The sequence below is a fragment of the Amphibalanus amphitrite genome, unplaced genomic scaffold, assembly GCF_019059575.1.
Source record: "Amphibalanus amphitrite isolate SeventyFive unplaced genomic scaffold, NRLGWU_Aamphi_draft 000076F_arrow, whole genome shotgun sequence".
In the NCBI taxonomy this organism is placed as follows: Eukaryota; Metazoa; Arthropoda; class Thecostraca; order Balanomorpha; family Balanidae; genus Amphibalanus; species Amphibalanus amphitrite.
The window spans coordinates 814,711-836,823 of NW_024881572.1; the positions used below are offsets into that span (position 1 = coordinate 814,711).

Below are 22,113 nucleotides of genomic sequence, written 5' to 3' on the forward strand. Positions count from 1 at the left end.
GCGGTGCCACCGTTCAGATATCACCGTGAGGCCGTCCTAGATATTGTCGTGTGAAGTTTCACGGGTCATAAATGCATGCATAATGGAAGGAGCTGCGTGTTAACCTGCATACAAGTGCATGGGCGTAGGAACGGCTGGAGCATTGTGGGTGCATGGGTGCAGAAATCCAGCCATGGCCGGTGAAGCGGGGGGGGGGGGGGGGCGACACCCGAGCGAAGGCTCGTTACGAGCTTTGAGGGTGTACCATGTCGAAAAGGTACCAACCGATAAGTGCATTTGGAAGCATTGACCCTCGCATGTGTAGGGGGGTCGGATGAACCCCCCCCCCCCCATGGTTGTTCGCAAATAACTCGCGCAAAAAGCGGCCGATCGCGACGAAACTTTTAGTTCCCTCGAGTTGATCAGTTTTACACCTACTCTAAAAATTTCATGACCCTGACCCAAAAGACCTTTGACCTGTGACCTGATTCTCGAGACCATGTGCGGCCGGAATCGCGATTTGGCGTATGTCAGCTCACATTATCCGCGCATTTCCAGTCTTTTTGTGATTGTAGACGTCCAAACATGTGAAATGATGTTCTTCCCATGCATCACGGTGGGTGTGAAGATAACCTGAAGGTCAGGTCAGGTCATTGACCTTTGATGACCTCGGTTCACTTTTTCGAGTTTTACATGTTTCTAGGGTAGTTTATAGGGCTGATTTCGAATTTAGCATCCATTTGAACGTTTACGAAGTAGTTTTAGTGCTTTCGTGACATGCTACGACTAGAGATTGCAATCCCGGAACGTTTTGGCAATCCCGGGATCCCGAAAGTTTTTATTTCGGGATCCCGGGATCCCGGTCTAGTCACTAAAGGTCGTAAGAATAATTTCCTACTGACATGTTTTGCGTCTTTTAGCTTACCACAAACAAAGTGGCAACCAAAAGCTATCCTTAGACCATGTCATTTGCATTAAAAACGATTGAATTTGCGAAGGAAACGTTTCGATTTGATTAGCATTTATTCCCAATTGGCCTTTATAAAACTGTGCGTCGACCAGTGCGTTTACTACTTCATCTCGTCATTAAGACGGCCGTTCCAGCACATCCACGCCTCACTCACTCTTCGTCTACGCTACTGCCTACTCGTATTTAGCGCGACAGTTTTAAGCCATTGCTGGTAGGTCTCTATTTTAAAGGGACCCTCCCACCTTAACATTAGATTTGAGTTGAGATAGCCAAAATGGGGTCCCTGGCTCACAATTACCGGTTTTGGCACTCACAACATCAAGAAATGCCTTAAATCGGAAATATTGAATTTCAAAATTGCACCATTTTGATTCAGAAAGAGGGGTATATTCCCCCTAATGCATAGGAATACCCCTCTGAATGTGTGACGTCAGCGCAGATATCTAACGATTTTGAAATGTTTGACTAAAACGTTTTGTAGCACGCGGTGGTATATGCTGCTTTGCGCGCAACAAGTGCCGCACTTTCAGCTGCCAAACTATTGCTTCCAAATAAAGTCGCTAGGAACAGCGGAGATCCCAAAAAGTAAACAAAAGTAAAAGTCTAATATCTTGAAAACCGGTGAATATTTTTCGATGAAATTTGGTAGATATTCGTTTTCGCTCTTTCTGAACCGAGCGACACCACTTTCATGCCAATTCATAAACCTTTTTGAAGGTGGGAGGGTCCCTTTAAAACTCGCGACCAGTGTACGCCAAATTTGGCAGCTCCCTATTTCACAATGTTTTCAAGACGTCACTTGGTCATTTCACCTCCTTCCGGTTCTACTTCCATCACTAATGTCTCTCAGACTTTGCTCCAAAGTCGCTTTGAGGGGAGAGTCACTGACTGGGAGAGCTCCACTCTACCGTCTTCAACGTCGTGACATCTGTGACATTTTTCTGCGACACGAGCTCAAAGACTGTCTTGATGACCTCTTTTGTTCCGGCCACGCACGGACAAGTCAGAATCGCTGAACGATCCGTGATCCTGATAAAGATGTTGCAGCACTGATGCTGCAATTTTTTTGTTGGCGTTCGGGACCCTTTTTCGTACACATTTGAGCGGTTTAACCGCTGTGGGTGGTGCCCGGGAGCTTCCAACATGGTCGATTGTGGACGGCCGATACGGGGTGCCAGCTAAACTGTTTCTCTGCTTTATGTCACGCAGCACCATTAACAGTGTAAACAAGACTCGTGCAGCGGCTACATTCTTTTTATGGTGAAAAACTGATTTTTTTCGAGATCCCGGGATTGGCGGAATTTCGGGATCGGGATCGGGATTAAAATCCCGCCGGGATCCCGGGTTCCCGATCCCGGGATTGCAATCTCTAGCTACGACGCCGTCAGTGGTAGTTGACACCTACTATGGATAGCCGGTAGGACGCCTAATGGTTGACCTGACCTGACCTGACCCGATCTGGCCTAAATGCATGAAGAAATCATCTGTGATCAAAACTAACATCAGATATTCGTGATCAGCACCCCGAAAAACCCGATAACAGCTTCACTTTACGCAGTTCTAGCAGGTCCCGATTTTCCCGACTTTTGGAATATTGACCTGACCTGGAAGGTCAACCAATGAAGTAGGACCTTAAAATTGGGTATCATCGGCTTCCTCTCGTCACGGGCAACACCCTCGTTTTTTCCGCGAAGCTCTAGCTCGATCAGGGGCCGAACGGCAGGGGGTCCGACCGACCCCCCTCCCCCTCCCCCTACACATTAGAAGCTGGAAAACGCTGCACATATTCGAGGGCTAATATTGTCAATATTGACTACCGCAAAAACTAAAAGCGGCCAACTTAGCCATTTTCGAAGATATCGGGCTAAAATTTTTGACAGTGAGTCATCGGTTCGGTATGTGTTCAATCACATGCTCCATTTCCTTTTTTTTCAGCACAAATGTAAGTTTTGAAGACCATCACTGATCACAGTAGCAAATGCTTCGAAAGATGGATAGTAGGCAACATATCCTGAATTTGCCGTGCTGCATGGGAAGTAATGTTGATGAAAAAGGGGTTTTTGGTTCAGATTATTGTGGGTGCAGAATACATTGTCTGCACCCACTGGATAAATATTGTGGGTGCAGCTGCACCCTTGCACCCATGGTTCCTACGCTTATGTACAAGTGTCTTGTTTATACTTATTTAATCATTTTACATGTTATTTGGCGTGGTCGTTCTACATGACAGGAAGGCATCTAATATCTAAAGGTTATATGTTGTCTGTGGCAAAGGCTCATAGTATCTTGCTGTGTTGTATTTCATTCGTGGTTTGCATTCGTGGACCTATGTGATTTTTATTTGTTCATGGATAACTGGGCCATTCACTAGGATCACGGTACATGAGCGTCTGAGTTCGTCTTCACTGCAGTGGGTGCTTAATGCTCATCGACATTGAAATAAATGTTTATTGGCATAGATGTCGTTTTAAATATGTAGCTGGCGAGGTCCGAGCCGTACCAATAGTTTCGGTGACCAATACCTTACGACATTTCCATAATATGAATGACGTTGATGCCCTTGCAATTGAGCATTGAACCCTACCAATAAATTTCCCAAAGTGACGCCCGTCTTAGTGTATTTCGGTAGCAGACTATGTGGGAAATATCACGTCAAGAGCGACGACGGAAGGTGGCGGAACCCTTAGTTTCTGTTCTTTTCTACAGGGTGCTCCATTAAGCTGGCTACTGTATTCACTGAATAATTTTTCCGAGTCTAACTGTTGTTAAGCCTCTGCTCACACATCATTTGAGATCTCGGTCGATGTCAAATTGTCTTATACGTCAAATTGTCTTATAACTCCTCCCGGCTTATGATTACGTAAGACACCGGGGTGTTGATAATTGTCCTAATGACCATGCCAACTGTTTATTGCAAGCACGCCACTGCACCGTGGCGAAGGACCGGTGCAAGTGAGAAACGTAATAACGATCATTATCTGATGGGTCCGGAATTGTGTAACACTGGCAAGCGGTAATATCAGCCATTGCTTCTCAACCCACATATGCTAACAAGGGTTGTGCAGTAATATTTTGCCAATTGTGGATTAATTATGAATAGAATTCCACCATCAGCAGTGGTTGCAGTTAACAAAAGCGTTTTCTGTTTTCTGCTTTTCCCAGCCGGCGGCGCGGAGGTGGCGTCGACCTCTGCGACGCCCAGCGGACGAAAGAAGCGCGTCACCGCCTCCACGCCCACCGAAGAGGCCGCTGCCGCCGCCGCCACACCCAGCGGACGGGCCAGGAAGCGCGCCACGACCTCCACACCGACAGACGAGGCTGCTGCCGCCTCTGCCGCTGCCACTGCGACGCCCAGCGGACGAAAGAAGCGCGCCACTACTTCGGAGCAGAAGGCTGCCGGAGCTGCGGCCAAACGGGCCAGCGGCTCGGCACAGAAGGCCTCGCAGCCCATAGCGACGCCGGTGAGCCGCAGCGGCAGGGGGAGGAAGCGGGCCGGTGCGGCCAGCCCCGCCTCCGAGGAGCCGTCCCCGCCGGGCGAGCAGCCGGCCGGCCCGGCGGTAGCGGCCACCGCCGGCCGCCGCAGCCGCAAACGGCTGGCGCTGAGCCCGTCCGCCGAGACCAGCGCCACCGAATCCAGCCACACCGAGGGTGAGTTCCCCGAGTCTTAAGGTCGCCCCACACTGGACCTCGCATGCGGGTTGCGAGTTTTTGGATTTTTGGGTTTCTTCAAAGATGAAGAATACATTCTATGTTGAGCGACTGACACTGACATCTAACAAGCGAATCTGCAAGTTTTTAATACGCGAGCCACATCGCATTTTATTCCAAAAGTGGATTTTGAGTCAACTTTCGATTTTCCTCGCTGCGAGGGCTGCGAGTTATGGTGTGTTTTGTCGGAGTCGGTTGTTGGAACGTTGTGATGTTATTGAGACAATATGTAATTTTCTGATGGTGTATTGGCTTCACAGCATTCATGTATGTAGTAACCGTAGGAGAATGATTCGATCACTGTTTGAATGAGTATTATCCCGCAAACCCAAAACCCGCAACCTGCATGCGAGGTCCATTTTGGGGCGGCCTTTACCGTCTCCGGTCACACCCAGGGCGGGTCCCCTCCCCGCGGAGCTCCGCCGGTGGCGGCTCCGCGTACGATATTATCCTAGAACACCGCCGGTTCAGCGGATCATATGTGCGCGCGGTCTTTTGAATTCTTCAGGGGAAATAGGGGATTACAGCAATGTCCAAAAAGACTAATTGCATTACCATCATGAGCAGATACCAGTCATTCATGCATCAATACTTCACTATCAATCAGAACTCGATAGTGAGTTTATCATCGCTGTCAAGTGTCTGTCCCGCACTCCGCGCTGACCACTACCAGGTCAGCGGATCGTTTCGTTTCGTGTATTGTTGAGACCATCCACACCGTGGCTATTCGAGTCTCCCGTCATACATGTTGTAAAAGCAAAGTGACGCTAAAATATCGACAAGTTGTACATACACATAATGCCACATTACACACGATAAAACATATACTGCGATAAAAACATGATAAGAAAAGTGGGATGAGCTAAGCGTGAGCACATGACTAGGTGATGTATTCACTTACTGCCAGTTTGAAAATCGCACCGGTGTAACAGCCGCTCTCCACTGCTCGTGACTAACGGCGATTGCTCTCCGGCAGAGGGCGCGCCTCCGGTGCGGCCGCTGGGAGATCTACCCGACGCTCCGAGCTCCCTGTTCGCCAGTAAGTCCAAACGAACTACTCCGTCTTTGTGCTCCTAGGGAAACGAGTGTGAAGTCTTGCTGACTGGCAGTGTCATTTTGTAGTCTGCAGATATGTCAAGACTGGACGTACAACTGTAGGAATTGGAATGATTTTCTTAAATCTGCATTGGATAGATTCAATGTATTGTTTATAGCTGATTCATGCAACTACGCAGCATTTTCAGCATATTGTCTATAGAAACTAAGCCTAAATAGACTTTCGGTACAAACTTGGTGATGTCGTTTTTACCGTAATATAGAATGTGTACCTTATTCGTACACTCTAAGTCGTACATTCCTAAACTGACGTTGGTATAGCCTGACTCCGCGTGCATACACGTCGGCAGAGACAGTTCCTAGAAAGAGACCGCCGCGGTCGGCGGCCGGTGGGCTGGGAGCTGACGCCCCGCCCCCGCCCCCGCCCCCGCCCCCGCCCCCGCCCCCTGTCCACAGAGCACACCTTCATCCTGACGAACGGCGGCGCCGCTCACGGAGACGCCTACCGGAAGCGTATGAAAAGGAAACTGCGCCGTAAGACCCGCCGCCAGGGAACGGGACGGTGGGGTTACGCGGCGCTGTGGGCTGAATCCAATGGCTGTCACGATCCTGGGTGGTGCTTTGTTCAATTTGTTACTCTTCTAGTTTGCTATTGCTAGTGCCGTGTTGAGAGGACATTATTGAGCGATTTTGTGTGGTAACTACATATTGATGCTTGTACGTACTTCATTCACCACATAAAGTGAATGCCCGACAACTTTGTCCCGGTGTCGTCCGTGATTTCTTTTGCCGCTAACAAGCTGAGATTGAACTCATGGAATGGTGTTGCTTTTAGTGACTTGTTACAACTTCGTCCTTTAGTTGTTAACTCGACTTGAAGTTTGAGCCACATCGGGCTTCGTTTACCGTCAAGTCTGACGTCCCTCCAGTGACTGTTGGCCCTGTGAGTGTCAGGCGGGCGCACCTCTCCCCCGTCATACTCGTCCGCGGACCGGCTCCGTCCCCCCGCTGACCGCCCGTCCGCTGACCGTCCGCTGACCGTCCGCCTGTCCGCCGGCAGCGCCGTTCGACAAGGAGCACGTGACGGAGCACATCGAGGCGCGCTGTGGCCGCGTGCTCTCGGACACCACGCTGACGCCGGAGGCGCTGGAGCGGGTGCGCGCTCAGGGCGACCTGCTGCTGCTGGCTAACGGGCCGGTCCGCACGCCCAAGTACATCTCCTGCCTGGCGATGGGCGTGCCGTGTGTGCTGTATACCTGGCTGGAGGACTCCATCCGACGGGTGAGTGGGCCGGACGGCCGGCCGGCCGGCTGTGCCGCGCTGCTGACTACAGGGTGCGCGGAAAGTCCTGGCGCTTTTCAGCATTTTTTGTTTAAATGCCATTGGTTCATAGATACTCAACAATAGATCGAGACAAGGAATAGGGACACCAAACCACATACTTCCGCCACGAGCTTATTCGCTACAACCACCGTCTGCGCCGACGACGGCCTCGGCGTAGGGGAGGAAGCGCCTGCGGGTTTTTACGGAGTATGACATTTCTAGGTCCTCCCATGGTGTCATGATGCGAGCCTCCAGCGATTCCAGGTTGGAGTGAGAGATAGCCTGGATCCTGTTCTGCAAAACGCGTAACATGCCTTAGTCGAGTGGATTAGGCTAGGAGAATAAGGCGGCCCAATCTCATTTCGCCACGGTGATCTGGCCCGCCGAGCTACTGTCAGTTTGACTTGGACGGCAACGGCATTGATGGAGGGCGCTCGGTGCTATTGAAATGCGAAGTGACCTTTAGGGTAACTCCCAGGAACCCCTCGTGGACCTGCCTGTTATTCATTTATTTGACATTGACGAAGATGATGGAACATTTGTGTCCATCAGACCCCCGGATTTTCTTCAATTGCCGCTGAAATGCTGCTTCAATCTCGGCAGTTTCGGCATACCGTGGTCGTACCTGATTGATAATATTTTCTAATAAATTATCGAGTCGGAATGCACCTTTGCCTGCTCGACCGTTCGCCGAAAAATGCCGCATCGCGCTGCAACTCGCACCTCCCTCGGGCCGCACGCGGGCTCTCAGCGACAAAGCGCATCTACATCACTGTACCCATCACTGAAAACGATTTCATGGTCATATTTTTGCGACCCTAGCTGAGCGGTGAACGAGGGGTCATGACTGGTGATTGGTTGCATGTCCAGTAATCGCAGCGCTCGTTAGACGACGCCCAAAAGAAGCGCTAGGACTTTCGGCGCACCATGTACTAGCCGAGACTGAGTCGGCGCCGGCCAGAGTGTCGTTAGTGTGTCTCAGAGTATCGAAGTGGAGCCGTGTGTCCTGTGCTCGGCTGTCTGCCGTGTCGGGTCTGCGCCGACTGTCCACTGTCGGTCCGGCAGAACGAGTGCCAGGCGTACGAGGACTACCTGCTACCGGCCGGCTTCGACCCGGCCACGGGCGAGGAGCTGGACCAGCTGCTGGGGCTGGCTGGGCCGCCGCCGCTGGCCGGCCTCTGCGTGCTGCTGGCCGCCGCGGACGACTCCGAGTGGGGCCACATGATGGCCGATGTGCTGGCCGCCGCCGGAGCGCGCGTCAAACTGGAACACCAGGTGAGGCCCGACACCGACCGGAGATGGTGAGGACCGGTCTGACGAGCTTTAACGGGCTTGTTTGCTCGCTGACGGGCCAGACGGGGCAGCCACTGTTCGCTGACACTGTGTGAAACGTTGTGCTGAGTTTTTTTTATATTGTGTAATGTTGTAATAGCTGACACTGTGTGATGACACTGTACGCTGACACTATATATTGTATACTATTACTGACTGGGGGGGGGGGGGGGAGGGTGCTGGTGGCAGAACACGGCGGCGGTGGCGCTGAGACTATGTGACGCTGTGCGCTGACACTGTGATGGTGTGCTCTGACATGACTGTATGACGCCGGCGGCAGGACCCGGCGGCGGCTGCGCTGCCGTTCGCGCCGGACGTGGTGGTGGCCGAGGCCGACTGTCCGGCGCCGGTGCTCGGCTGGGCGCGCCTCTGCGAGACGCCCGTGGTCTCCGGCGAGTGGGTGGTCGGCTGTGTGGTGGCGCACCGCCGGCTGGACTACCGCGCCCGGCCAGAGTTCGACCACAGCGTGCGGCCGGCCACCGGCTGACACGGCGGACGGCAGACCCCGGCCGACGGCTGCTGACCACTGCAGGTGGCGGCCGGCGGACCCCACCCACTGCCGGCGGCGGGCGTCTGCCCACTACCCGTGAGGGATGTCCCCCACCGCCGACCCTACCCCGCGGAATACTGCGCGATTCCGCTGTCACGCCGCAGTTTCATCTGCAACACAAACTTGATACTGCTTTTAGCCGAGTTTTTTTCAGCGTTTGTTGGAATCGCTGGGTAATCTCAGCGATTTCCGTTAGCTCTTTGCGTCAGTACCGTTGCTTGTTGGCGCTGGCCTATGGTGTCGCTGGCCTGTGGTGTCGCTGGCCTGTGGTGTCGCTGGCCTGTGGTGTCGCTGGCCTGTGGTGTCGCTGGCCTGTGGTGTCGCTGGCCTATGGTGTCGCTTTGCCCGGCCGCTGTGAGCTGATCCAGCAGCTGTGACGTGGTGCCATTGGCGGGACTCTGCGGGCCGGGACTGCACGGGGATGGCTGTGAGCGGGGCCCGGGAGTGGGGTCCGACCCCGGCAGTCATATCGTCTGGACCCGGTGGACCGTCCGCGCGCCGGTCGCCTGGGAGTACCAGTGACCCGAGACTTCACTGCCGCCGCGGCGCATCGCAGTTGGGGTGATTTTAAGTCGAGACGAAATGTTTGCGGGCGTAGTGTTTTAGAAGCGAGTTGTTGTTCCATCGGTATGATGGTGTGCCGTTTTTGCTGCTTGCTCAGCTCGACGACAGGCTTGTTCGCCGAAACGACATGTGTAAATTCTCTTCACCTCCCACCTGCATTGCAACGCATTTGTTCCCACTCATGACACATGTGAAGTGTGAGTTGGTAGTGTAAGGCTCGATTTTGAAATCATATCATCGCTTCTAGAGGCTTACGTCTGAACGTTGCAATATATGCGAGCTTGACAACGAAGTCTGCATTCAATGTCTATGCTTGTGGCCACTTTGTTTTACGTTTTGGAACAAACATTTATAAACTAAGCGACTACCGAATAGCGCGAGGGCTCTCCCTTATGTCCCCAAACGTCGGCCGCCTACTGCTGCTGAAGTTAGGGTGAAATACCTTGACATCGCCGCCTTTACGAATCACTTATCCCACCAGTGGAACATTTATTGCTTCTTCCTTCACTCATCGCAGCGATTAGTCGATTCTTTATTACTAATTATCAAAAAGTGCGTCGCAGAGCTGCATAACGCCATGAACAATACTATGAATCGACTATGGATATTGGATAAGTAATTGCTGGTGGTCGTGTACACTGTACATTGTGCGTGCCGGCTCGTTATCGCTTCTATCCCGTCTCTCATCTTTGTCGAGTATCAATTAGTCTGAATCGGAACCGAGGAATGTTGACAGGAGCATCCGCTCCGCGGTTACATTCTACGAAGCCGACCAAGGCTATGCGTTCTACCTTTGTTTGTTTGTTTGTTTGTTTGTTTGTTTGTTTTTTGGGTTAGGCCCTTTCGGTCCAATTAGACCATTTCAGAGCCGGAAGGATGCTAGGAATTAGGGGGAGACATTGGTCTGGGCAGGCACCCCAGTAAGTCACCGGGGCTGAGCCCATCCCGAAGGACAGGCAGGTACTCGCTGCACCCGGCTACGGGGTGCGTTCCCTCGGGAGCAGCGGTGCCGCTCCAAGGGAGCAGCGGTGCCGCTCCAAGGGAGCAGCCCGCATGAGATAAAGGTGCCTGTCCGCTTCCAGGCCGGAGGGGGTTGCGGCGTGGAGGACTGAGGAGAAGGATTTCAGCATCCCCAGGATAGAAGCAGGGAACGGTCTCTACTCTCTACCTTGGTTCTATACCGAGCGCTGACCATTTCGTTGCGGTTCTAAAGGGTTTTCGGTCTTTTCCCCCAGCTACCATATGCTGCCATTTGTTGCTTATATGGCGCAACTCATACGATAGCGGCATGACGTTTTTTTCCCGGCGTTCGGTGGGTGAGTGGTGCGCAGGGTTACCGCTGCTAGGGAAATTTCCCTTTTCTATGGAAATCAGTGAAGATCTAGGGATATATGGATTTCACACGAAATCTAGGGAAATGCCACAAACCCGAAAAATTGTTGTTTTTTTCAACAATCGAAATCATTATTGTCATAAATTATTCTTCCGCATGCCATATAAAAAAAAAATATGAGAACATTTTTCACAAAATTAAGGTTTGATGCTCTTGTTTTAAAGATATGAAGGGAATTACATACGTACCTAGGCATGTAGTTATATATAATTCTTGCTATTATTTCAAAACGAACTGCTGCTTTGTACCATTTCGGGTGCGGCTAATTTTTTACATCAGTTTTTGTTTTGGCGTGGTTTTTACAATGTCTAGCGCATATCACTTCCTTACGGTTAAACTGACGGTGCAAAATAATGCATCGACTTGTCTCTTACGCCAGCACTACCGCTACCCATACGGTAGTTTCCCGCGCCTCGAGTCGCAACACACAATTTGCGATATACCACTCAATTATACCATACCACGTTCCCGGGCAATGCACGTGGCATTGCCGCTACCTGACCGCTTGGAACAGCGTGAGAGTTCCGGTTAGCACCTTGGTCCACTGGATGTGGTGCCCAGTAAACATGCCGACGTCGGCCCGACGTCGGCCGACGTCGGGGTGACGTCGGCAACTCGGCATCGCCATGCCGACGTCGGCCCGACGTCGGTCCAACCTCGGCACGACGTCGGCTGGATGTCGGATATGCCCGCATGTTCCGACGGCCAGCCGAGGTCCGGCCGACGTCGGGCCGACGTCGGACCGAGATCAATTGCTGAGGTCCAGCCGACGTCGGGGCGACGTCGGACCGACATCGGCCGCTGTTTTGACCGTTAAAATAATATAAAATACATGTTTCATGTTTCATAAAGAACTTCTGTATTCAAAATATCCTCAGGAAACTCAAATCTTCCTCCACGCCGCAACCCCTTGATCCGGACTGGACGGGAAACTTTATCCCATTTGGGATTGCCCGTAAGCCGAGCTCGCCCGTAGCCGGGTGCGGTCAGTGCTTGGGGGCTGCTCGGCCTATCCTTTGGTCAGGCTCAGCCCCGGCAACTCACCAGAGCCGGGCCCAGTTCATATAGAAAGGCCAGTCGGCAAGTGTCACTTTGCCAAAGTGCCACTTATCAAAGGGACACTTTGGGAAACGTTGGTGCAGGTGTGTAAGAGTGGCTATATGAATCCATTGTGGGGTCGCCCTTCCCAATAAGTGTCACGTAACAGCAATGGGACCAGCTGGACTTTATATGAACTGGACCCAGGGTGCTCGCCAAGAAGACCAATGTCTCCATCCTATGATCCTTCCGGCTCTGAAATGGTCTTGTCGGACCGAAAGAGCATAGCCCAACAAAACAAACCGTACTCGTTAGCTGGCTCCGTGGTGTAGTGGTTAGCGCACTAGCCTCGCGTTCGAATAACACGGGGTTCGAATCCCATGCCGGCTGATGCTTTTGGCGTGTTGTCCCAGTAAACATGCCGACGTCGGCGAGTGGGGGGCTCGAATCCCGCCGCCGGTTGATATTTTTGGCGCGTTGTCCCAATAAACATGCCGACGTCGGCCCCGTCGGTCCAACGACAAACGATCTCGTCAACCTCGGCAAACAATCTCGGCCCGACGTCGGCTCGACGTCGGCTGGACTTCGGCTGGACGTCGGAACATGCGGGCATATCCGACGTCCAGCCGATGTCGGGCCGAGGTTGAACCGACGTTGGGCCGACGTCGGGCCGAGCCTCGGCCCGACGTCGGGCCGACGTCGGCATGTTTACTGGGTGCTTAACCCAAACCAACCAACCAACCATACCACGTACAGTTATTTGCTATATGCCAGCAATTTCATTAGAATCTCTTACGTTAACGTCACAGAATGTAGTAAATTGCTGTTTTGGGACGCAGCGACTATAGCACGAATGGTTAGAATGAGGAGGTCAAATTCAAATGAAAATAGTACGTCAAATACGCCATGAAAATAACCGTATCTAGGGAAATGATTTTTAAAATAGGGAAATTTTCGTGAGAATCTGGGGAAACCAGCGAGACGCCAGCGGTAACGCTGGTGGTGCGGTGCGGTGAGTGTTATATGTCAATGTGCCGGTTTTTCAATGTAATTTAGCATTTTGAGAAACATTTTCATTAGATCGTGTCAATACTCAAGATTGGTATAGATTTATAGGTCGGAGCTTCGCTGTTATTGCTATGTGTTCTTACTAGTGGTGTCAATCGGAACTTGAATCTTCGGAATTCCGATTTTGTCCAATGTCCAATTCGGAATTCGGTTGGACAATGGCAGCAGGCTTTGGACAACTTTGGACAATCGCTTGCTACACCTCAACATTTTTAAAAAGTAGTCGTGTTTAACATTGATTGGCTATTAGAAAGCTCAGCTTTCGATATGATTAACACTTTTGAGCTTGTAACGGTACAAGAGGCCTGGTCGGAATCGGCTGCTGTGCTGTTGTCAGCTGAGATCCAAGCCCCTGATTGGTTGAGATATTGATGACGTATCACGCCTTCCCGTGCTGTGACGTCATACCTCTGCTGACAGCCGGCTTTTCGGCTGCTGGGAGAAGGCAGCAGCACGTCAGCCGAGATTCAAAGTGGCTCGAAAGTGGCGCATGTAAGTCAAAGCGCAGCTTTATAGTGCAGGTGGTTAGTTTTTATATACGATGTTTTTGACGTATTTTGTTTTAAAAAATTTTCGCGAAAGATAGCAATTATTTCTTTTTCATGGCGCAATGTGCGAGTCAGCCTGAAAACAGTACCTACAAATCGAAATGCCAGCACCGCCTCAATTATCAATCCTGTAATTTTTTCTATAGCCTCAGCAAATAAACCTCAGAAATATAATGTAACGACTAACGGAAGATAGTCGTTGAAAAAAGCGCGAAAATGCTACCTCTCCTCAAGTCTCAACTCTCAACACTATCTGTCGAGCGCCATCTTAGCATCTCAGCGCCATCTGGGCTGACGTTTCCTGTCAGCCGATTATGAACAAGCCCATCAGCAGCGTGGTGTGGGCGGGGCTTATTCTCGGCTGACAAAGTTCTGTCAGCCGATTCCGACCAGGCCTATGAAAAGCAAATTAAATAACAGTGTTGAGTGTAAACTATTGCGTAGGTGTCGGACATCTTTGGACAAATGGCTGGCTTGGACATTTTTGGACGGACAATCGACGTAAGCATTGGACATTGGACAGACTTTGGACATACGTTTTCTGAAATTGACACCACTAGTTCTTACACAGATGAGCTACTGGAAGCCACTCTGATCAGTAGGTGGAACTATGGTCATGAGTACCCAAATATAGGAACGTTCCCATTTTTGGGAGCGGAGTTCCCAAATATGGGAACGGGCGTTCCCATTTATGAGAACGGAAGGTAATTTTTCGGCCGTTCGCCCACTAAAACTCATTAGTGCATCATGTCTCAAAAAAGTGCACGCTAATTTAAGTACCTACTAAATCTCTATAAAATTATCTTTAATCTGACCGTTGAACAAGGAAATTGACCGTCGAATGATATTTTTAATGATTTTTTGAAATGACGGAATGGTGAAAACATGGGTTATACTACATTTAACATGCAATTTAAAGGAAAATGAAGCGGTTTTAATATTTTGAGGTCAAGTATAATAATTTTCGCCTGGTTATGAAGTTTCATTCTAGCGACACTAGATGCTGACATATGCAAGCGAACACGCGGACAGTCCCGAGGTAATTATGTTGACTTTTGGTGTCGGGGCGCACGACCGCGTGGAACGTCAGTGATTTTACCGAACTACTGTTGTAAACTCAGTTTCAGTGGTTTAAAATTATTCAGCTGTATTTTATCAGCCCGGAAAGACATATTTTATTTGGATGCTAGCTGTTTAGCGTTGTTTCATAAGGAGCGTCATGAGCGTGGTTTTTGTCTTCCCTGTTTCTAAGCATGATCGTTTTGGGGGAATTTCTCTTATATAGGTCGCTCTGTGTGGCTTATTTATAATTTTTATGCTGATTTCGATCATTCCTCGTGCCCATCCTACCAGGCCTTTTGCCACTTACACTCATTAAGAAAGGAAAAAAGTAGATTTTCCATGGGACTAGGTGTTTTGAGGGTGTAACATATTCAGCGTTCCCATTTTTGGATACTTCCTTGTGCTCGTCACCTATCGGTGATAAACAGACAGGTGCTTGACATGTCTCCACCCTCGGCGCGGACGGTGGATATAGGTATGGAAGACCTTGTTGAACATCGCTGAGCGTTGTGAATTACATAATCCTGCAGAGGGGGGCGTGCCCGCTGCAAGATCGACGGGAATAAAAGCGCAGAAGACCGGGCGAAACATGCGACGGTCTTGCCGGAAAGGTCATCTGATGATTGTTGTGTTAACAATAATTTGCGGCGTTGGACGTGATGCTTGTTAATGAAAAGAGCCCCTGAAAGACGTCGTTGAAATCATTCCCAAATTTGGGTACGCCGTTCCCATAATAAGGAACGCTTGCAGCGCCAGTGTACGAGAGCGTTCCCAAATTTGGGTTCGCGGCCCGAATGATGGACTGCTTTAGAAATAGGGGAACGATTTGAAACTACGATGGGCCTTACAATATCGAACTCTTTCGCAACAATATTGAGACAAATATCAGGCGGTTCACGATCGTTTTATATTTTTTGGACGTCATTTAACGGTTCTTTTTCTTGTTTTAAATAATTCCTACATGGCGTTCCCATATTTGGGTTTATCGTTCCCAAACATGGGAACGAAAATGCGTTCCCGAAAATGGGTACGCTTGACCATAGTTCCGCCTACTGTGATTCAATATAATCACTAAAACTAAACTTTTCGTCAACATGTTTCCTTGAGTTCTTTTTATCATTTTAACAGTTTGAGCTTACAGTCCAGTAAAAAGGGAAAATATATGAAAAAGGGAAAGTGAAAGGGAGTTGCGAGTAGTGTGTATTTTTACTGTATGCAAATTATGTGTGCAATTGCAGCTGTAACAGGTGCTGTGACTTCGCATGTGACGCTATTTGAAAAGTTATGGCATGGTTTTTGAGGGTCAACACTGCTCAGAGTGTTGACCTATGAACAAAACCGATTCAATGCATATATGTTGAGCTTGAGTACATGATTAGGATAAAAAGCAGGGGTGCGGAGACGGCACATTTTTGCCCGGAGCCGGAGCCGATTTTATTTCTCCGAAGCTGGAGCCGGAGCCAAAGCTGTCTGAAATTTTCATGGCTCCGCATCCCTGATAAAAAGAAGGGATTCACTACAAAGGGAACAAACAACGTATAAATCTCCTAACATTGACACAGCTACCACAGTTAGGACCCCAAGGCCCAAGGTTGATACATCAAAAAGTTAAGAGTCATTTTGGGCTGCCATTTTCTGTATTCACCTCAGATTTATGCATTGAGGTATATAAAAGAGGCTGGAAAATAAAATATCCTAACTAAGTTTCCTAATTTCAGCTCCCTAGCTGCTTTGTGATATCAGTGACGCCATGGAGAGGGACATCAGCAAGAGATACCAGTCACCACTGGCCTCACGGTACACATCACCTGAGATGAATTACAACTTTAGTGACCAGAAGAAGTTTTCAACCTGGAGAAAGCTTTGGCTCTATCTTGCTCAAGCAGAAAAGGTGAGCTGCAAAAATAGAAAATGATGTAGTAAAGCCATAAACATTTTCCTTGTCTGTCAAACATTGGTTGGTTTAAGCAGCAGAGGTACATTCAATCTGCAGAGAAGGTAACTGGCTATGTAAAGCATAAAACAGGAAGGGTCATGTGACTGCTAGCCCATGTGATACCTCTGTGACCCACAGCTGTACTGGTCAGCTGTACATTAATTGCCGTCGTGGCGTCCCCAGGAGCTGGGTCTGCCGATCACTGACGCCCAGCTGGAGGAGATGGCCGCCCACCTGGACGACGTCGACCTGGCCGCCGCCGCCGAGCACGAGCGACGCGTGCGGCACGACGTCATGGCGCACGTGCACACGTTCGCGGCGGCGTGTCCGCAGGCGTCCGGCGTCATTCACCTGGGCGCCACCTCGTGTTTTGTGGGCGACAACACGGTACGTATCGGCAGGGGGAACGGGAGCGGATGCGAAGTCGAGGAGCGGAACCGAGTGCGGCGGGGCCGGAGAGGCAGGCGGGGGGGGGGGGGGGGAGGGGGAGGGGGAACCACTTACGGTGACAATCGGCGGTGAGCTCTAAATGTGTGGATGACGTGTGTTCACGGTAAGGTAGGTGCTCTGCTGTCAAACGCTGGTCGTCTGGAGAGGGCCGGACCATAGAACCTGGCGAGTGTGAGAGGTTTTAGGTTTGTAATAGCACATTTGTGCCTGAGAGGCACATGTCATCGTCCCACCGTTCGGTCTGTCGGTCTGTCTGTCTGACGGTCCGTTCGGTTTGTGTGACGGTCCGTCATGCCCCACCGTCTGATCCGCCTGACGAGCAGTCCCGCCTGCCTTTCCATCTGTCTGACGGTCCGCCCCGCCGCCAGGACCTGCTGGTGCTGCGGGATGGCCTGGACATCCTGCTGCCGCGGCTGGCGCGCTGCCTGCAGAGGCTGGCCGCGTTCGCCGAGCGGCACGCCGCGCTGCCCACACTGGGTTTCACGCACCTGCAGCCGGCCCAGCTGACCACGGTCGGCAAGCGCGCCTGCCTCTGGCTGCAGGACCTGCTGCAGGACGAGGCGGCGCTGCGCCAGCTGCGGAGCCAGCTGCGCTTCCGCGGCGTCAAGGGCACCACCGGCACGCAGGCCTCGTTCCTCCAGCTGTTTGACGGTGAGCGGGCCGGGGGGAGGGGGAGTGTCGGGAGCAGCTCAGATTGGCGACTCCTGGCGCGTACCGCGGCGATCGGGGCAGAGGATGTCATGGGTGTGTACCGCCTTGTCATGGGTGGTGGATAGACCTGTCAGTGTCCGTTGGCGATGCTGGCTGACTTTGCTTGACCTAGCCTGACCGAGCTGACCCGAACTGACCTGAGCCAGCCCGAACTTTTCCCTGCCCAAATTGCCCTGATCTGAGCTAACCTGAACGGACCGGACCCAAGCTCACCTCAACTGACCCGACCTGACCTAACTCGACCCGTCCTAGCCCGATCCGACCCGACCTATCCTGAACACGGCCCCTGCTGAGCTAGCCTGTGATTATCTGCTCTGACCGAACCTTGTTGACGTGACCGGACTGGCGCTGAACTGCCCTGCAGTGACGGGGCCTGTCCCGACCTGGCCAGGCCCAACTGGGGCTGAGCTGACCGGAGCTCTGTCCGTCGGCAGGCGACCACGACAAGGTGCAGCGGCTGGACCGCCGGGTCACTGAGCTGGCCGGGTTCAGCTCGTGCTACACCATCTGCGGTCAGACGTACCCGCGTAAAGTGGACGTCCAGGTGGTGCAGGCCCTGGCAGCGCTCGGCGCCACCGCGCACAAGGTCAGTTAGAGATGGTGTGGTGGGGGGTCGGGGTCCGGGGTTCGTCCAACGCGCAGAGGCCAGGGTTCGTCAGGTCTGGCTGGGCTCTTTTAGGGTCAAGCCACACTGCACGGGCACTGCCAGGGGGTAGGCAGACCAAAGCTGAGGCACCCAAACGGTCAGGATCAGATTACGGCACGGTCTCTGTCAGGACAGAATTCTGGTAAAAATCCGACAGGACTGAACCGGATCGGACTTTTGCATCTTTTTGACGGCATTTTGGGCCGGCTGTCGATGAGCTGGCGAGGCGGACCGTGTGATGACCGAGCGACACCCATTCCCAGATGTGGACTGAGTACTGACCTCCGACTGTCCGTGATCTGGTATCCATTGTCCGTGGGATGGTATCCGTGGGCCGTGAGCTGGTGACTGGGACCATGCGCTGACCGAGCGGCCCCATTCCCAGATGTGTACCGACATCCGGCTACTGGCCAGCATGAAGGAGCTAGAAGAGCCCTTCGAGAAGTCGCAGATCGGCTCATCAGCGATGCCTTACAAACGGAACCCCATGAGGTTGGTACCCTGAGCCCCCTCCCTCTTCGGGGAAGGGGGAAGCGGAAACCCCTGAGTTCGGTGCTCCCCTTCACGAGGAGTCCCGCTTTACTCATGGGTGGCCGATGGCGTGAGGGGCTAAACTGGACAGACGCTTTGTCGGTGCGCCGTCTCCAGCTGCCAGGGAGGGTGGAGGGTTGACTTGGATCAGCGACGTCGCCGATGAGAACCCTCAGAGATTTGGATGCTTCATCGAACCGATGGACTGCCACTGACGCCGAGTTTGTCCATCTGTCACACTGTGGCACTGTTCGGTCACTGGGTGTCTCACTGTGACGGTGCTGTGTCCTCCCCGTGCCAGGTCAGAGCGGTGCTGCGCGCTGGCCCGCCACCTGATGACTCTGCCGTCCAACGCACTTCAGACGGCCGCCACCCAGTGGATGGAGCGCACTCTGGACGACTCGGCCAACCGGTACGTACGAACGGCCAACGGTTGCCCCGCTCTGTGTTTGTCTGTCTCCATCTCCATCTCTAACTCCATCTCCATCTCCATCTCCATCTCCATCTCCATCTCCATCTCCATCTCCATCTCCATCTCCATCTCCATCTCCATCTCCATCTCCATCTCCATCTCCATCTCTCTCTCTCTCTCTCTCTCTCTCTCTCTCTCTCTCTCTCTCTCTCTCTCTCTCTCTCTCTCTCTCTCTCTCTCTCTCTCTCTCTCTCTCTCTCTCCACACTGACCCCACGCTGATCCCCTGTCACCTGCTGTGCCTGTGACCCCTTGTTGACCTCTCTCTTACCCCACACTGACCTCTCTGACCCGTGCTGCCCCGGGCTCCCGCTACCAGCCGGATCACGCTCTCGGAGGCGTTTCTGTCGGCGGACGGCGTACTGATGACGCTGCAGAACATCTGCGAGGGACTGGTGGTCTACCCGCGCGTCATTGAGCGCCACGTGCAGCAGGAACTGCCCTTCATGGCCGCCGAGAACATCATCATGGCCATGGTCAAGGAGGGCGCCGACAGACAGGTCAGTGAAACTGTGTACCCCACTGTCCGACAGACAGGTCAGTGGGTGCGCGGGCCCCTGTGATTGGGCGCCAGCGGGTAGGTGATTGAGACTGCGAGTCTGCCTGACGGACAAGTTAGAGCTGCTCTTGTACCAGGAGCAGCTCGACCGGGTATTGTTAGAGGTGTGACCGAATCCCGTCCCTCCCCCAGGAGTGTCACGAGCAGCTGCGGGTGCTCTCGCAGGCGGCCGGAGACCGGGTCAAACAGGAGGGTCTCGATAACGACCTGGTGAGCCGGCTGCGCCAGTCGGACTACTTTGCGCCAGTGCACGCCCGGCTGGATAGTCTGCTGGACCCGGCCTCGTTCACCGGCCGAGCCGAACAGCAGGTGAGAGCGACTTCGGGCACCGGTGGTGGCAGGGAGGGGGTACCCACTTCCCAGGGAATCGGTTGGGGAGGGACGCGACTGGAAACAGCTGGGGAAAGAGCCGAGAATCGGCTAGGAGAGAGCCTTGTGTCGGTTGTAGAGCGATGTGTATATGTGCTGACCAGACCGCGCGGCGGCCCGGCCTCCCATCTCCGCGCTTGTATTGTTTGGCCGTCTAGTCTTGACTGACGGTCGATGTAATCGGTGTGGTCTGACGGTCCTGTCCCATCCTACCGGTGTTGCCTGACGGTTCGTTCGATCGATGTGGTCTGACGCCCGCTTCTCCCGCTGTCCTCCGCCAGGTGTCTAAGTTTCTCTCTGAGGAGGTGGCGCCGGTGCTGAGCCTGTACCAGGGACAGCTGGAGGGCTCCGCAGAGCTGAAGATCTGACCGCGCCGGCCCGGTCAGCGGCGAGGGACACCCACACTCGGTCGGTCTGATGTGCCAAGGAGGAGTCAATGGACCTGACGGGACGGGGTCGAAACTTATAAGACATATATGGGCCAGTCTGTAGTTTGTATCACGTATGTATGGGGCATTGTATGGGGCATGAGTGCAGTGAGTACCCAGAGGATATATTTTCTGAGATTTCAGAATTGTGACAATTTGCTGTGGACTGAATTACGCCCCATCTGGATGAATCCAAGAATTGGGCAATGGACATGAATAACTGTGCAATATCATTTCAGTTTTGTTTTTTTTTTACCCGAAAAATATAGAAACGAGATCCGTTCGTATGTTCGGTGTCATAATGACTGTGGTTTTCAAGTAGCGTTTATTAACTTTAATGAAAGGCACAATTGCTATAGGCTCGAAAACTACAAAGTCTTAAATCGTATCTCAGTATCTCAGTGTTTTCCTCAAGGTTACCGACGTAAAGAAGTAGGTAGCTATCTTGCTTTGAAACGGCCGAGGAGTTCGCCTTGTGCGTGCTGTTGGTACATTTTGAAGGGATGAAACGAATTTTCGAATGGAGCGAAGCGAATCGAAACTCAGCAACGATGTTTGTATGGATTTTACAACAAGACGGAGTTTAGCTCCACGACGCCGTGAGAATCATGCGAGGGTGGGCTGGGCGTCAGGCTCACGGCATCGTGGGAGAAGGGCACATGGTCATGCACCCCACCCGACCAGCGATGTCTTCGGCTGAAGAAATCTGAAGGATGGTAATTACTGGCGAGCTGAACAAAATAGAGCCTTTAATCTTTCGTGGCACTCGGGCTTTGTGTGATGTGTTCTTAAAACAGTGGATGACATTTATTTTGAGACCGTTAGCCGACATGCCAAGATCGGAAACCTTCCCTGCCGAGCGGGTGCTACCTACCTCAGACTGTTTTTCGCTGAGTTGATCGGAGTGCATAAGCGATAGGGGCTGAGTGAAAGCGAGCATACGTGACTTACAGGCCCGATCAGCTTCAAGCCGGATCCTTTGACACCATCCGTATTTTCAGGCCAGGTCACGGACTTATGACGTCAAAAGTGAACCCCTGTACGGTACACTACAAGACGTCGCAACTTCGCAACGCCCTCAGTGCCAGGGAACCGTTACAAATTAAAGCATAATTTTCGACGCAGCTGAACATGAAAAACACAATATGGTCAAAATTGCAGCCCTACATGTTTAGGGAAATACTCACGAAAAAAAACTGGTCCCCTACCCTATCAATCTGGCCTTACCTCGAAGGAACCTTAGAATCGGCTGCCAGTCGCTTCGTGTTGTAACGGCGCATACTCGACTTTTCGGTAAAGCTCTGTGCCAACTGCCAGTAAGTGACGAAACGGTGAGGGTTTGCACAAGTTACGTGGAGTAGGGGAAACCGATAGGTCACTGTAAGATTTAAATGAATTGAGACATAAAGTCCTTTATAGTT

The 22,113-nt window shown here is 52.1% G+C and overlaps 2 protein-coding genes across 6 annotated transcripts in view; both read left to right on the forward strand.

The window, feature by feature from the left end:
* LOC122379350 (streptococcal hemagglutinin-like) overlaps positions 1-9,774 on the forward strand; it is a 33,016-nt gene extending 23,242 nt beyond the window's left edge. Inside the window, exons 15-20 of the mRNA XM_043361485.1 lie at positions 4,112-4,597; positions 5,634-5,696; positions 6,170-6,247; positions 6,774-6,994; positions 8,102-8,311; positions 8,649-9,774. Of these exons, the coding sequence (XP_043217420.1) occupies positions 4,112-4,597; positions 5,634-5,696; positions 6,170-6,247; positions 6,774-6,994; positions 8,102-8,311; positions 8,649-8,855 (1,265 nt within the window). The 3' untranslated portion in view covers positions 8,856-9,774. The remainder of the gene's footprint in view (positions 1-4,111; positions 4,598-5,633; positions 5,697-6,169; positions 6,248-6,773; positions 6,995-8,101; positions 8,312-8,648) is intronic.
* Positions 9,775-10,779: 1,005 nt separating this feature from the next.
* LOC122379355 (adenylosuccinate lyase-like) lies at positions 10,780-20,973 on the forward strand. Of its 5 annotated transcripts, XM_043361489.1 has the most exons (11): positions 10,780-10,805; positions 12,902-12,903; positions 16,310-16,482; positions 16,711-16,914; positions 17,346-17,628; positions 18,123-18,274; positions 18,720-18,826; positions 19,167-19,277; positions 19,656-19,836; positions 20,028-20,204; positions 20,546-20,973. In XM_043361489.1, the coding sequence occupies exons 3-11, from the start codon at positions 16,342-16,344 to the stop codon at positions 20,630-20,632; spliced, it is 1,443 nt and encodes a 480-aa protein (XP_043217424.1). In that variant the 5' UTR covers positions 10,780-10,805; positions 12,902-12,903; positions 16,310-16,341; the 3' UTR covers positions 20,633-20,973. The 5 variants fall into 5 exon arrangements, with proteins under 5 accessions (XP_043217424.1, XP_043217425.1, XP_043217427.1 ...); XM_043361490.1 differs by lacking the exon at positions 10,780-10,805 and having other exon boundaries at positions 12,900-12,925; XM_043361492.1 differs by lacking the exons at positions 10,780-10,805; positions 12,902-12,903 and adding an exon at positions 12,933-13,015.
* The last annotated feature ends 1,140 nt before the right edge of the window (positions 20,974-22,113 follow it).